Raw genomic sequence first — 14,595 nt, 5'->3', positions numbered from 1 at the left:
ATGAAGACGGTATAAAAACATGGATGATTAGTGATGCAGACTCAGCAGTCTGCCGCTGCCACTGGTGGAACTCATCTTTCGTCGTGTCTTTACATTGAGTCAAAACCAATGAACGCAGTCAAATAGAACCAAAAAAAGCTCCAGTGTATTTAAAGAGTAACTTTTTTAAGAATATATGTCACATAAAGGAAGGATCTGCTGTTCTTCTCCTCATAGTTGCCTGACCAGTGGGACCCACATGGCAGCCCTCAGGCAAACCTATCTGGCCCAGTTTTGCCACCCGGCACACCTTTCCCAAACCAGCCACAGCACCGTACATCTGTGCCTGACTCCACAGAGGGATTCGACCTGAACAAACCCGACCCCTACGACCTTTATGAAAAGTCCAGGGCCATCTATGAGAGTCGGCGTGAGTTCCTCCTGCTCCGTGGAGTCTTAAATTGGTTTGACATTGAAGATTTAACATACGAAGGTGTCGTCTTTCAGGTCCGGAGTACGAAGAGGTGGAGGTGCACCTGCTGAGGGAGAAGACCGGTTTCGGCTTCCGCATCCTGGGCGGAGACGAGGCCGTGCAGGCTGTGAGTCTGGACGCCCGCGACAAGGCTCGTATGGGACGGGCTGGACCTCACACGATTTTAACCTCATACACACCAAACTACATCTGACCTGCACCTGACCTCATCTCATGCTTCATCCAACCATACACACACACACACACACATGCACACACACATACACACAAACAATCAGTACCTCCCATACTGAATTAATGCCTTTTCTCTTCTAAACCGTGTGACTAAAAATGAATAGAAAGGTGATAATATCAGCATGAAGGAAAAACAAGAGTCCATCTTAGCTAAAACAATTACTGTGTGATTCCTCATCCTCTTTACCTTTATCTCCACTGCTAATATCGATTGTCTTTGAACAGATTGTTATTGGCGCTATAATAGAAAACACACCTGCCGAGCGAGATGGACGGCTTCGACCTGGAGACGAGCTCATTTCAGTGGATAAAAATGTGGTTGCCGGGAAACCACACCAGTTTGTCATAGACTTAATGCACGCAGCCGCTCGAAACGGACAAGTCAGCTTGACAGTGAGAAGGAGAGTCCAAACACTTGGTGAGGACAGACTTTCATCTTTTTTGTCCTCGTTTCTGTTTTTTGAGAGGGATTGAGGAACATGTTGCACATTTCACTGCCACCAAATTAAAATAGGCCGTTCGAACAGGACACATGCTGACAGTCTGTGCGCGGGATCAGTGTGTCCCTCTCACCCACGCAGTGTTTTCTGTGGCAAATGGAGAATGCATCAATGAAGAATGAAATCTTTGGTCAGACTCTGGCCTAAAGAGAGACACTTTGTCAACAGGCACTAATGTCAATTAACAGCAGAAGTCAAAGTAAATTGTAAATCTCATTTAATAGCCAAAACTGGTTATTTGAGTCTCTCTCTGCTATTTGTCTTCATTTTTCCAGGTGAGGCGTGTCCCGTGAATGGCCGCAGCCCAGGCACAATATCGACACAGCACAGCTCACCGCGAAGCGACGCGGCGTCGGCTTCGGGACATCCAGCGACCTCTGTCCCCGCTGTCACCTCACCTGCTGAAGGAGCCGCCCTACAGACCAGCGACGTGGTCATTCACCGCAAAGAGAACGAGGGCTTCGGCTTCGTCATCATCAGCTCGCTGAACAGACCGGAGAACACCACCATCATCAGTGAGTCCCTTCTGTCTGGAGAGTGCTGAACATGGGGCTTTACCTTTTATATATTTTATACTAAATCCAGTTAGATTTATCTCCATTAATAATATATTACCATTGTGCATGTTTATTATCTCGTGAAGAAGCTTCAAGGCTTTTAGCTGCTTCTCAGTTAAACTGATGTGCTCTCTGTTTTATTCCAACCATAAATTAACCTAAGTTCAACAGTATTCTGCTACTGTCTGGCCCAGTTGTGCACTGAAGACCTTTGGTGAATGCATTTATATTAAAAAGATACCAAAGAGGTTTCAATATCCACTAAAGAGGTTGTAATTTACAGAAGTCATTAAACTTTAGTGTATGCAGGGGGAATGTTCCACAGTCACTCTGAGAATTTCTTGGGTTTGGATGTGGAGAACAGTTTTTTGTCAGTGTGGAAGAAAGTGATAAAAGCTGCCATATGTAACTTTAAACAACCATTTTTTTCTGAGATAAAAACACTTTTTCTAGTAGGTTTCTTCACTTCTTTCATGTCTTGTGAGGTTCACGGTGGAAAGAACTGACTATTAAAGACTCTTTTGCCAAAATCACCTTTGACATCCTTGTTATTACCTGTTTCTAGCCGTGCCCCATAAAATTGGACGCATTATCGAGGGCAGTCCGGCGGATCGATGTGGGAAGCTGAAAGTGGGTGACCGGATCCTGGCTGTGAATGGACAGTCCATCATCAGCATGCCGCACGCAGACATTGTCAAACTCATTAAAGACGCCGGGCTAACGGTCACGCTGCACATCATTCCAGAGGAGGGTAAGAGTGTGTGCGCACGTGCATATGTGTGTGTGTCATGCTATCACATGTGTGGCCGTTTGTTGAGTTTTCCTTTGAACTCTAAGAAAAGCCTTTTTTTACTTGGCTAAAGGGTGCCACAAACACAAACTGCTGGCCTCTGAAGTAAGGGAGTCACAGCAGCTTTACATATATTAGAGGGGTTTGGTTCTGCTTTTTAGCTTTTCAGTCAGAACCAAAAGTTAATAGCACGTAATTTGCAGGGTTTTCTTTTCCCTTTCCCAGTCATTTTCTAAATCCCTTTATTCAGGCAATTATTTTTGTTTCCCCCATCATAGGTTCCCAATCTGGCCCTGGCTCAGAGAAGCAGAGCCCCATGACACAGAAACACAGCCCCCAGACCCAGCCCAGCCCTGTAGCTCAGCCCGGACAAGGGGGCAGCCAACCTGGCCAAACAGCCGCTCAGATGGGTCAAGCGCACGCCCAACCTGGCCAGACACCAGCTCAGACAAGTCAGCCAGTGACAGGCCTTCATGCACCAGCAGCCTCCCAACCTCCACCACCTGGAGCTCAGCAGAGCCCGGTCAACCAACCTTCTGGCCTCCCCCCACAGCTCTACCTACACGACGGCAGGTAAAACCAAAAAGGTTGATTTAATGTCCTTATCTGGCTTTTATATTTTGGCGGAAAGTCAGTTTTATGCCATTGTATCAAGAAGGTGACATCTAAAAGAGAAAACCCAGACTTACTTCCAGTTGCATAATGCCACTTACTGTAGCTGGTTCAGCATCATTGAATAATTTAACTGAAAATACCACTTCAATAATGCAAGAAACTGGTGATGAAACTGAGTTTCAGGTCAGGTCAATGAAAGTCTCATGGCATGGAAGCATCCGTGGCTGTTACAGCCCCAGAGCTGTAGATTTGTGACCATTTCACTTGTTCACAAGTGTTAAACGCTTCAAATCAGACAGTTAAAAAGGTTGTGCAAGTCAAGTCTCTTTTCCTTCACCTGTGAAAATCATCTTAAATGTATCAATAAATCTATATGAATTTTGTTGAATTTTTTCCTTTAGTTGTTTTTATTGTTTTTCCCTCCCGTAGGTCAGAGGTTAAAGCCAGACAGGACGTGAAACCTGATTTCCGCCACCCTCCATTCACTGACTACAGGCAGCCTCCTGTAGACTACCGTCACCCACCCGTTACAGATTATCGCCAGCCTCCGACGCTGGATTACAGACAGCCGCCAGGTCTGCTGGACTTCAGGCAGCATCCTGCAGCTGCACAGTTCCCTCTGGGAATACCCGCCGACTTCAGACCCCAGGTATGACGACCAGTCCTGATTTCTTATCGTCATCGCGGTAACACGAGTTTACATGCGCTGGATTTCTCTGAAGTAATCCACGACCTTTCCACAGGACTATGATTACTTCACGGTGGAGTTGGAGAAAAGCTCAAAAGGATTCGGCTTCAGTATCCGCGGGGGCAGAGAGTACAAGATGGACCTGTTTGTGTTGCGCCTTGCCGAGGATGGTCCTGCAATTCGTAATGGAAGAATGAGGGTGAGATGACAACCTTGAGGATAAAAGCTGTTTAGTGTAATAATTCAGGTACAGGGATTTGGTGATGCTCTGACCTCTTGCTGTCTGACCTCCAACCGTCTGCCTCTTCTGTATGGGTCAGGTGGAGTTTAGAGGTGAGGAAAGGGGCATTGTGCCTACATGTCAACTCACTGATGGCTTTTTCTTCTGCTTCCCTTTACAACTGTTGCAGCGCACTTGAACAAGGATCTTAGTGGCACTTAATCACCATCAGCAAACTGTGGGAGTGTGGGAAAGTCAGCTGTGCTTGTAAAGGCAGATGCTGACAGAAATCAACTGCATCTTCTCTCTGTCTCTTCCAGGTAGGCGATCAGATCATAGAGATTAACGGGGACAGCACCCGGGACATGACTCACGCCCGCGCCATTGAACTCATAAAGGCGGGAGGCAGGAGGGTCAGGCTGCTGCTTAAGAGAGGCACCGGACAGGTGCCAGAATATGGTGGGTTTTAATGGGACACAGCCTCTGAAGAGTCTTTCCACTGTAATCTTTCTGCTCTCACATAAATACCAATGTTTTTTTGACATTGTTGTTTTTAACCAGAATGGCTTTTTTCCTGCTAATCTTTTCTGAAGAGCACATTAACATACATTAACATCTTTCTCCATTTTCACCACCCTCTTCCTTTTGCCTCATTTGAATAAGTACTATCGTGATTAAACAGTAACATAACAACATGATCTCTGGCTCTACGTGTAGTTTAACCTCTTTGCTTCAAGTCTATTGATTGGTATAGGCTTTCACTTGCCTCCCCTCAGGACTGGTACCTTCCAACCTGTCCATGTGCATGAAAGGTGACACACTAAGCTCCCCCTATTTCTTCCTAATGGGCCACTCTAAAGACACGGTTTGTACACAGAAATGCATGCTTTTCTCCATTCTAGCTGTGCTCTGTGCATGTGTGCATGTTTGCGTGACACTGACTTTATGCATGGGGAGAAAGCAACCTTGCGTGTGTGGATGCTTCAAGTACGTTGTAGTAAGAGAGCGCCGTGGTTTGAAGGGAGCCTCAGGATAAAATTATCATGATCATGATAAGGTCTGTGAAGCAGACTGTATAAAGTCAATCTGCTCATTATCTCTCTGTCACACTGTTACAAATGTGTTCTTTTAAATGCTCAATTGTTCATGTTCCTTCTATCTGCTCTTGTGGAAGCTATGAACTGTAGGAGCAGGTTGTCAACACAGATGCAGCATGGATGTTAAATGATTACTTAAGAGCAGCTCATGCACATGTGCATGCAAATGTATTATGATGATTTTGCCTGTATGTTTTTTCCCTCCTTCTGACCTCTCTGCATGTGCATGACAGTTACTGTAGGTAGTTTTTAGTTCAGCCCATCTAAGTGCATGGTTTCTTCCTCTCTGACAGACTGTACCAGCCCCTGGGATTCCCTTTCTACAACCCACTCTGCCCTGCAGGAAGTGACCTCGGAACCCCACCTAAATCCTTTGCTCTCATCCTATCCAGCCTCGGTCCCGAACTCCCCTCATCAGCTTCATCTAGAGACCACAGCGTGCATGGCAGACAAAGCTCCACGACTGACAAACCACAGCTCCATCAGAGGGGTGACAGGTGGCAGGTCCACCCATCAGAAGTGTATTACTAGGCGTCCAGGCATGCCTCAGGGGCCTGGAGAGGTGGACTGTGGTAACAGACAGCCCCAGGATTTGCCTTCAAAAGCTGTCCTTGGGAGGTCCATTGAACGAAAAGATAGACAGAGGGACACTTGCTCCCCCTGCTGTGAGAGAAAGGGCCTGCACCCACAAGTGATTAGATCGGTGTGGCCATGGGACCCGTATGCGAGTGTGAATTTGAATGGAGCTCCTCTCGGTAACGAAAATGGACATGTCAACCTCCAGGAGAGGCTGACACCTCGAGGTCTGCTCAGAGAAGAGGAGAGGCCCAGTGGCCACAGTAGGATCTGTTGTCCATCTAAAACGGTGGATGATCCTCCTGGCAGGAGTGCAGCAGCCTCCCCGGGGTCCTGGAATGTACCTGATAAATTGCCTGGCACTCTGCGGTCCTGGACCTCCACTGTTAGTAGATAGAATGGATCTCGCTGCTTTGCCTGGATCACGCTGTCTGGCTCCTCTCTCAGTTCACCAAGGAATCTTTGAACAGCATAATCACCATCATCCTCTCTTTCTGTCTGAGCCCTCTACAAAGATATTTTCCGTGTTCTTATTAGATAAATACTACACCCACCACCTTAAAAACAGTAACTCTGACAGCTGTCGTTGACATTGAGTATAAAAATGATAAAGTCAGCTCACTATGTGGGGATGTTGGACATTCAAATGATCGGAGCGATGCCATTGGATGCTGAGTGGAGCTTTCTATGTGTACCTTTAACTGCCCGACCGTGTACAGCTCAGACGGGTTAGTGCAGCCCATCATCGAAGAGACACAGGCGTCCATAAGGTTTACTTTTGTGTGTCAGAGGGAGGTGGAGACACTTTCAGCTCCTGAAAAATGTGTCACTCATCCACATGACCGCCTGGTTACCCAAACACCTTTTGACCTGACATGCCAGCTGACCTACATTGTAAATGTAAAATGGTGGGGAAAAATATGTACATTCTGTGATCTCCTAATCATACCCTGCAGTATTTTTTCGAGGCAGTGTTGTACTTGGACGCATCCAAAAGAAAAGAGGAAAAAAAAACAAGAAGACCAGTATTTCGCAGTTACTATTTACATGGCCTCGTCTAGAACTACATATCAAAGACTGCGCAAGTCACCAATCCCAGGCGGCCATAGGAGTCGGTGGTGGTGTGCATGGATATAAAATCATTGTGACATACGCAGGACTCGCGTCAGAGGTGTAGACAAAGAGTTCTCTCTGGAGCTCGACAAAGGACGTTCATTATTTTCCTTTTTCAAATAGAACATTTGATTGACTGAAAAGAGTTGACTTAGTAAAAGAACTCAAACTATAAGTTATGTACACCACTGACCACAACTCAAACATGCAGTCATTGTGCAGAATTATTAGATGTGTTGTATTCATTTATGCTCAATGAGAATTTTGTCCAGTCTATTCTTCCCATCCTTATGCCTTTTACTGTGCTATGTGTACCACATCACTGTGGGAGAGGGGCATCGGTGAGGGCACATTGGAGGCTGATGGTTATGCGGTGGGGCGGAGTGCCTTACTCAAGCTGCTGCAGGGCTGTTGCTGCTGTTGTGATTTGTTTTGGAAACGGAGATGGAAACACACACATATCAGCAAAATAGTGAGTTGTGGAGCCTGATCGCCTGGCGGTATATAGTTTCCTGAATGCACTCTCAGCTGTATAGCTTGTCAATGTCAACGATCACCATTGTCCCCTTGCATTTCAAAGGGGATTTGAAGTAGCATTTTTTTCCTCCTGTTAGTCTTTTGGAAGATTAAAGAGGTCACTGTTTATCCAGAGTGGACCTGTCTGTACTGTAAGGAGTGTTTTGATCGTTTTAAAATAGTCAAGTGTCAGTGAGTAATCAGAACTGAGAATCCCAAGATGAAGATGATGCTTTCTTATAGTATTTGACCATTTTGATATTAACTTTCTCTCCACAGGGCGTTTGCTCTCATTATAAATGAATTGAGAAAAAAAAATCCTCTGAGCACTGGAGTCCGGAAAACGAATGTCAGTGTAACGTTTGATTGAATGCAGCATGATGGCACATCCAGGGGTGTCATCAAGTGTAGCCCTCTTGTTTCCAGCAGGACTCTTTGCCTGCAGACTTGGACACTGGTCGTGCATGACGTATCGTCACTGGTTTCTTACGATGCAATGATGGGAGGAGTCTTTAGCGCAGTACAAAAACCTGCTCGTCAGCTGTAGAAACGTGTTCTTGTACAAACGAAAAGGTTCAGCAGTGTTCAACAAATATGTAATCCACCCTTCGTTACCCCCAAAGCTGTCCCCCTGCCTGCTGTGAGTGACTTTGTACACGGATACAAAAAAAACAGCTTTATTGAAACCTGTAAAGGTTGGCACGTTCATAAATCCCCATTGAGATCCAGTATTTACTGTGTAGTGTTAATTGTGTATTATTCACCTTGTACAGCTGTATTCCTACAAATATGGTTTACTGTATCATTGATACTGTAGTTTCAAAGACGTGAACAACTATTTTTATGAAATGCAACAGTACTGATATATTACATTTTGCTAAAAAACAAAAAAACTTGTTTACTGAAAGATATTCTGAAATACTGTCAAATAAACTATTGATATGGTGTAAATTATTTTTTCATTTTCTTAAAACCACACTAATATGTAAAACATTTAATCCGCCATTTTAATAAGTAGCTTCATCTCACAGCTGTAACCATGAACATTGTGAACATATTATTTTATACATTTGTCCTTGGCTGTGGTTGCTTATACAAAGATACATCTGAAAGGAAAGAAAACACATATAGATGGTTGTTTTCTTTTTTTTTATTTGTATCTCATTATTGGTATTTTAACATAAGTAGACAAAAACCTGTATGCTTAATAACAGGTGGCAATTTTAATGACAAATCAGGTCAAATTCAACCTTGTAAACATGTGGTCACTATCTTATTGGGGCCTATTGGATTAGGCTGTGAGGATGTACTGCAGCTGGACTATAGAGGGCCTCGCCACCAGTAGTGTTCTGATCTTCACTGTTGACTTGCTCATTCTCAGGAGATTCCTAAAAAAAATAAGAGGAAAATGCTGCAGTGATGGAAGTTAAAACAATAGAACGTTATAAGATCACGGTGCAGCAACTTCACCTTTAGTTGTCTGTAGACTCCCATTTTTAAACGACAGCAGATGACATCAACTAGGAAACCTACTATACCATGGATCATGCCTGAAAAAAAGAGTCAAGCTGTTAGTATTTCTGTTTCTGAATAGCAGTCACTGACTGTGCATAAACCCTTGGATACTGTTTAAAACTGTTTCACAGAGAACTCATCGACCTGTGGTGGAGAAAATCCCGCCGATGATGCCACAAAGCCTGACAAGGAACTGCCAGAGAGGCATGTGCTGCTCCGTGACTTTCACCATTAGTGAATTGATATCATATTTCATAAAGATCCCTGAGACTCCATGACTGCCTGCAGCATGGTTTATAGCCCGATCCTGTGCAACAAGAGCAATACAAACCCAACTGCTATTCATATTATTAGAACTTCACAATAACGGACAAAGATGGTTGGTTTTAAATGGTATCTACCTGCTCGGTCACAGAGTACTGATGTGTCTCTGCAGAAACTCTGTAGGTATTCAGCTTGGTTGGCACGATGGTGATGAAGTATTGAAAGATGTGATTAGCTAAGGGTAAGGAATAGAAATGCATCATGTCAAGTGTTGAAAACAGTAGTGAATAAATTTCTAATGACTGAAAAGGAGTGAGGGACAGCACAGACGTACAATCAGCAGAGACTTTCTCTGTGCCATCCAGAGGGCTGATAATCCCAGGAAGGTCTTCTCCAAAGGACAGGTGGTCAATTCGGTGAGAGAAGTTATAAGCTGGGACACAAAAAATAACAGCAATAGAGTAACTTTGAACATTTGGGCATCATCATCACAATTTGTTATACTTTCATGAACTTACAGTCATGACTGACTAGGGCAGCCAAGTGAGCATGACCTCTGGGGTGTGGGATGGATCTGAAAAAGAAGTAAATAATCAGAGGTCACACACTGTAGCAATAGGTCAGATATATCTTGCACATTTTGGATTAATGTATAGTTAAACTGCGGAATATCTGAGAAAATTCAGGTGACAGTTACATACTTGCCAACAGTAATGTGGAAATTTCCCGCCACCTTGTTGACGTAGAGATGACCATGTATCCTGCAGGCATGGAGGGAGGTAGAACTGTCATCCCTTTAGAAAAATAACAAAACAGTGGAGAATCAATTGGAGGACTTTCTTTTCTATAGAATGGTTGTAGAATCATCACAGAATTAGATAAGTTATTTTGGTGAATCTTTTACTTCTGAGGCTGAGGTGGAGGGGGTCCTTTAATTGCAGTCTTGAAGATTAAATCCTGGAGAGAATGTTCCACTTTCAGACGCTCCTGAATGTGCTGAAGGGTCCTAATAGCAACGGATCAATTAAGAAATAAAAACTCGCAAGGCATGGAGGGCGACAGAGATGACGCCATTTCAAAAGTTACAAATGGTTGATTTGACAAATGTCCTCAAGGAATGCTTAGAACTTATTTGTCATCTTACATGTGCCACAATCTTTGCTGTGGAGAGAGCTCAAAGTTGACCTAAAATTAGAAGTAAATGACTTCACTGTCAGAAATGCAATTACAATAATATGCAATAAGGTAGAGGAATACAATGTAAATGAGCAGTGAATATGTATATTACTCACAGGTTCATATTTCAAGCCATCAGACGCTACCATGGTCTCCGCTAGATCTAGAACATCTGCACCTATGTCTGCATTTAAACAAACACACAACTTAAATATTTTATGGCATGATAGATTCCTGACATGTATATCTTATTATACTTACATTGGCATCTCATGGCCACTGTGATGTCAACATTGATCCTCAGTTTACTATACATGGAAAGGTCATTTAAAAAACAAGTCAATCTGATGTAATTGTTTAGTACTTAGTGTGAAACTTACCTGCCAAAATCTTTGTCCACTTCATACTCATACTTCATCCATGTGTCTCTATACACAAAGAATTCCAGGAAGGCAAGTATAGCCATGAGAGAGAACGCGATCAGGGACACTGAAGAAAGCATGAAAATGAGTATTGCACAAAATGTGGAGGTAAATTTGAGCTGCATTGTTGTTACATTGGTACCTGTCCCACCGCTGGCTGTGGACTCCACATAGCTCTCAGGCACTTTGGGGAAGGCGTCCAGCTCCTTCACCAGAGTCAGAGCCTTTTTCTTGGTAAGTCTCCTCATTTTAAGAGAGCAGAAGCAGGTTTAACCGACTCCCTCATAAAACGAATACCTTCTTTTACATAGTCAACAAAGTCGCCGTTTCTTGCGACGTCCACTGATCGAGCCCTTGATAATGTGTGGTTACTCTATCTGCTGACGTCAGATTAACAGACGGTGGCATATGCTAGTGGTTAGCTAAAACATGGCTAGTACTGGTATTATATAAATATGCAGAATACCAACATCGTGCTAAGGGCGAATGAAAGCCCAATCACAAATTTACAAAATTACAATGAATTTTGACTGAAACCCAAGCATGAAATATGACAATCTGCACGACTGCAGGGTCACGGAAACATTGCGGCAATACAATAGCTTTAATTGGTAAAGGACGTGACGTCAATCACAGGAGGCGGGACTTCCTCCTTCCGGAATAGCCCGATGCACGAAAATGCGCAAGAGACAGAATTGATTCACTAAAATCACAGACATGCAGAACGCACCCCGCAAAACCCGTCTTTCAGGACACTCAGCTAGCTGTAAATTTTAAAAAACAAAAACAACAAATCACTCGGAGTAGACATCACTAAAACATGCTGCAGCCATTTAGGAATGTTAAAGAATTTCTTTATCACCGCTTCCACTGAGAAAATTGCACACTGTTGATACACAAACCATAAAAATGCCCCTGTCACCAATGTTGCAAGCTACCGCAAAATCATTTTCTTCACTGACATGATGCAATATATACACAAAATCCACATAACTCTTTTAGATAAGGCCATCTACACTCAGGTGTCTCTGAAAACTGTCAACCACCCTATGAAAAACCCAAGACTCACACTCACTTTTAAAAAAAAATGTAATTCCACTTGCCTTTCACATCTTATGCGAGTTAGAATCTATACAAAAGGTTTGCATTTATCTCCATGCTGGTTTTTACAAATGGAGATGACACCACTGATAATATTTGACAATATTCAGAAGACATCTTTTTTAAACTTGAGCTTAAAAATTAACTGATTATACAACTGCCTAATGAGTTTAATCATGCACATTTCCCTTCATTTATAAATAAATTTAGCTTTCAAGCTAGAAAGTACCATTCTTTGGAAAGACTTTTGACAATTCCAACACAAATTGCAGAAATAAATGGTTGGATTTAGAAATCCCACCCCCACATGCCATCAGTCTAGTTTACAACATGTCATCATTCTGACACTATGTGGGAGATTGTTGGACTGACATCAATAACATACACTATAAAAAAGTCACAATAACAATTGTGATAGTGTTGTGTTTGGCTGGGGTTGAGAGTTTTGATAAACCAGTTTTATTTTTTCCTGCAGAGGAAAGCAGAGAAGCAGTTACAACTAATCATGCTTCTGAACTTTAAAATTTGATATTTAAAGCTCAAATAAACAGCATTAGAATCATTTTTAAAAATATTTTAACACCTGCAACATTCAACAAATGTATTAGTCCTTAACACATTTCTTTTTTGTGTCACTAATAAGCCCAATAATCTACATATTTACAAGAAATTGTACTTATGTCTTAAAACAATGTAGTCTTCATGATGTTTTTAAGTTAACTGGTCATGTTACTTAAATAAGACACTTGTTGGAATACATTTACCAAGAGGTCTTAAATTTCAAATCAAATCCATGTCAGGATGTGAAACTCACCTTTAAAGTTTCCCACCAACTCATTTTATGTATGTAACAATTAGAATATTCTCTCAGAAAACTTTTCACTGAGTAAAGATGAGAACATAAGAATGTAGCATTATTGAGTTATGACATTTTAAACACTGACAAATTAAGTAACTGTTATAGATAAAAAAAATGCTTCAATGAAAAAACCTGTAATAATATGACAGTATTTAATTTCAAGGCATTAAATGTTATTATTTAAGTTAAAATGTAAAGGTTTGTCTTTCAAGTAACAAAATTCATGACAAAATTCTTCAACCATTAATGCACATATAGCCTACTATAATTTTTTGTGGAATATATCATTTAAAGTGTTTTGTTATTTTAATGGTTTGCAGCAACTGATATAATGTATCAACACAATCCTGGTATCCTAATGGAAACTGTGCAGTCATGTGTAAAAAGGATTTGGTATCGTTCACAACAAACTAAGCTGTGACCTGAAGGCTTGACATAATGACAAGGCCAGGAGAAACTCACATACAGTATGCAATGCAACACAATTCTAAAATAATTTAAATGTTAAAAAAAACAAACTATAACAATCTATCTACTCTGCAGGTACAGAGTCAGGACCCTCGTCCTGAAGGATTGCCATTACATCGGAGGTAGGGGTCTCGGAGGGGTCTTGTGAGAGATCTTCAGAACATCTGCTTACAGTAGGTGAGATAACATCTGGACTCGTGTCACAGGACTCTGTGCTCTGCTCTGAGGTGGCGGTAAGAGTTGTTGCCATAACGCTAGGTGAAACCAGGTCAAACTCATCATCTTCATCCTCCAGGATTGGTGATTCATGGACATCTAAGAAGGATGACACACATTATAGAAAAAATTATATAGGGTTGTTTATAAAATAATGACTGTATCCAAGCTGCAAACATACTGCTGAATGCTTCTGGGTACTGCTTTGCAATCTTTCCTTTGAGTGTTCTAGAGGATGACAACCATTCATTAGAATTTATTAAACCATACATTTACACTGGAGGTAGAAACTTAATAGTAACTTGCCTGATCCTTCTAAAGATGCTGTCCAGATCTTTCTTCATCTCCACAAGGGTGCGGGTGTGCAGCAGGAAGCGTTCATTCATCTGTTGTAATCTCACATTAGACAGCCCATTGAAGTTGATAAGCATTTCATTGGTTTTTTCAAAGCGATCCAGCCTGTTAAAGAGTGACAACGGCTGTATTTATCCAGATTAACTGGTACAAAGCAAGACTGGTGTCATTAGATTTACTTTTACATGCAATGGAAATAAGACTGGGCGGTGTAAAGTTGCAGGACTACCACATGTCACGACACTCACATGTGTCTCTGAGCCTGGATAATAGCGTTAACATCTTCAGAGTTTACCATGCTCAACATCCTGTTACAAAACACCCCAGATGCTGTGGGCTCCGCCATGACGAACATCAAGTCAAAAAACTGCAAACGAAACATTGAATCGATAAGCTTATGTGATGTATAGTCTTTAACGCAATTGATACCACTAAAAAGATAATTTCCAACTAACGGACACCAGCTACCTTTATTAACATTCGTGCACTTCGTAATTTTCTTTCAGCAAAATCATTTGAATAGCTATGCTTTAAAGTTATATTCATTTTTATTTTACATGTCTTTTAAGAGTTCAATGTATTGTAAGAAGCTATAGAGTGCAATTAGCTCGTTAGCTAAACTGACGAGGCATATAAAACCATTTATTGCATTTACCGAGATTTTCCAACGTTGGTAAAACTAGTTCAAATGTAGAATTTTAAAACCATGATATTCTAACCACATATATTACCTAAAGTTGTATTGGATGACCAGATGTAAAATAAAAACAAAACACTTCCTTGTTCCTTTAACTTCCTGTCATAGGACCCTTGTTTCCGGTGACTGCACCATCGCAAATGAC

The 14,595-nt window shown here is 42.0% G+C and overlaps 3 protein-coding genes across 13 annotated transcripts in view; 1 reads left to right on the top strand and 2 right to left on the bottom strand.

The window, feature by feature from the left end:
• Positions 1 to 8,329, top strand: part of LOC130536940 (membrane-associated guanylate kinase, WW and PDZ domain-containing protein 2-like) — a 51,156-nt gene extending 42,827 nt beyond the window's left edge. For 4 of the 9 annotated variants that reach the window (XM_057053268.1, XM_057053271.1, XM_057053272.1 and 1 more), the window contains exons 13-22: positions 217 to 409; positions 487 to 602; positions 932 to 1,124; positions 1,482 to 1,721; positions 2,329 to 2,514; positions 2,832 to 3,126; positions 3,598 to 3,817; positions 3,912 to 4,055; positions 4,397 to 4,535; positions 5,467 to 8,329. In XM_057053268.1, the coding sequence (XP_056909248.1) occupies positions 217 to 409; positions 487 to 602; positions 932 to 1,124; positions 1,482 to 1,721; positions 2,329 to 2,514; positions 2,832 to 3,126; positions 3,598 to 3,817; positions 3,912 to 4,055; positions 4,397 to 4,535; positions 5,467 to 6,146 (2,406 nt within the window). In that variant the 3' untranslated portion in view covers positions 6,147 to 8,329. Of the gene's footprint in view, positions 1 to 216; positions 410 to 486; positions 603 to 931; positions 1,125 to 1,481; positions 1,722 to 2,328; positions 2,515 to 2,831; positions 3,127 to 3,597; positions 3,818 to 3,911; positions 4,056 to 4,266; positions 4,536 to 4,830; positions 4,942 to 5,466 lie in introns of those variants that run through there. The other 5 variants (XM_057053277.1, XM_057053273.1, XM_057053274.1 and 2 more) reach the window with 5 other exon arrangements.
• Positions 8,330 to 8,508: 179 nt separating this feature from the next.
• On the bottom strand, positions 8,509 to 11,380 carry ergic2 (ERGIC and golgi 2). Of its 2 annotated transcripts, none has more exons than XR_008953509.1 (13): positions 10,898 to 11,380; positions 10,714 to 10,822; positions 10,595 to 10,641; positions 10,450 to 10,517; positions 10,302 to 10,342; positions 10,062 to 10,163; positions 9,859 to 9,951; positions 9,676 to 9,731; positions 9,492 to 9,590; positions 9,295 to 9,392; positions 9,038 to 9,228; positions 8,849 to 8,928; positions 8,509 to 8,766 (listed from the first exon to the last, which is right to left on the bottom strand). XR_008953509.1 is itself a non-coding variant. In XM_057053279.1 (13 exons), exons 1-13 carry the CDS (start codon positions 11,001 to 11,003, stop codon positions 8,662 to 8,664), a joined length of 1,167 nt encoding a protein of 388 aa, XP_056909259.1. In that variant the 5' UTR covers positions 11,004 to 11,377; the 3' UTR covers positions 8,509 to 8,661. The 2 variants fall into 2 exon arrangements, 1 of the variants encoding a protein (XP_056909259.1); XM_057053279.1 differs by having other exon boundaries at positions 9,038 to 9,200; positions 10,898 to 11,377.
• Positions 11,381 to 12,271: 891 nt separating this feature from the next.
• Positions 12,272 to 14,583, bottom strand: kxd1 (KxDL motif containing 1). 2 transcript variants are annotated; one of them, XM_057053281.1, is made up of 5 exons: positions 14,485 to 14,583; positions 14,002 to 14,120; positions 13,706 to 13,858; positions 13,581 to 13,627; positions 12,272 to 13,498 (listed from the first exon to the last, which is right to left on the bottom strand). In XM_057053281.1, the coding sequence occupies exons 2-5, from the start codon at positions 14,106 to 14,108 to the stop codon at positions 13,248 to 13,250; spliced, it is 558 nt and encodes a 185-aa protein (XP_056909261.1). In that variant the 5' UTR covers positions 14,109 to 14,120; positions 14,485 to 14,583; the 3' UTR covers positions 12,272 to 13,247. The 2 variants fall into 2 exon arrangements, with proteins under 2 accessions (XP_056909261.1, XP_056909262.1); XM_057053282.1 differs by having other exon boundaries at positions 14,409 to 14,553.
• Between the last annotated feature and the right edge of the window lie 12 nt (positions 14,584 to 14,595).

The sequence above is a fragment of the Takifugu flavidus genome, chromosome 13, assembly GCF_003711565.1.
Source record: "Takifugu flavidus isolate HTHZ2018 chromosome 13, ASM371156v2, whole genome shotgun sequence".
NCBI lineage: Eukaryota > Metazoa > Chordata > Actinopteri > Tetraodontiformes > Tetraodontidae > Takifugu > Takifugu flavidus.
Note: the sequence above shows the minus strand (reverse complement) of the source record. Positions and strands in the feature narration are given on the sequence as shown.

Excerpts from the sequence above, each read along its gene's own strand:
- ergic2 (XM_057053279.1), bottom strand. The coding sequence starts at position 11,003 with ATGAGGAGACTTACCAAGAAAAAGGCTCTGACTCTGGTGAAGGAGCTG. Across the intron at positions 10,642-10,713 it reads GTGGACAAAGATTTTGGCAG|TAAACTGAGGATCAATGTTG; the intron begins GTAAGTTTCACA and ends TTCCATGTATAG. Across the intron at positions 8,767-8,848 it reads GAGTCTACAGACAACTAAAG|GAATCTCCTGAGAATGAGCA; the intron begins GTGAAGTTGCTG and ends TATTTTTTTTAG.
- kxd1 (XM_057053281.1), bottom strand. The coding sequence starts at position 14,108 with ATGTTCGTCATGGCGGAGCCCACAGCATCTGGGGTGTTTTGTAACAGG. Across the intron at positions 13,628-13,705 it reads AGCATCTTTAGAAGGATCAG|AACACTCAAAGGAAAGATTG; the intron begins GCAAGTTACTAT and ends GTCATCCTCTAG. Across the intron at positions 13,499-13,580 it reads GTACCCAGAAGCATTCAGCA|ATGTCCATGAATCACCAATC; the intron begins GTATGTTTGCAG and ends CATCCTTCTTAG.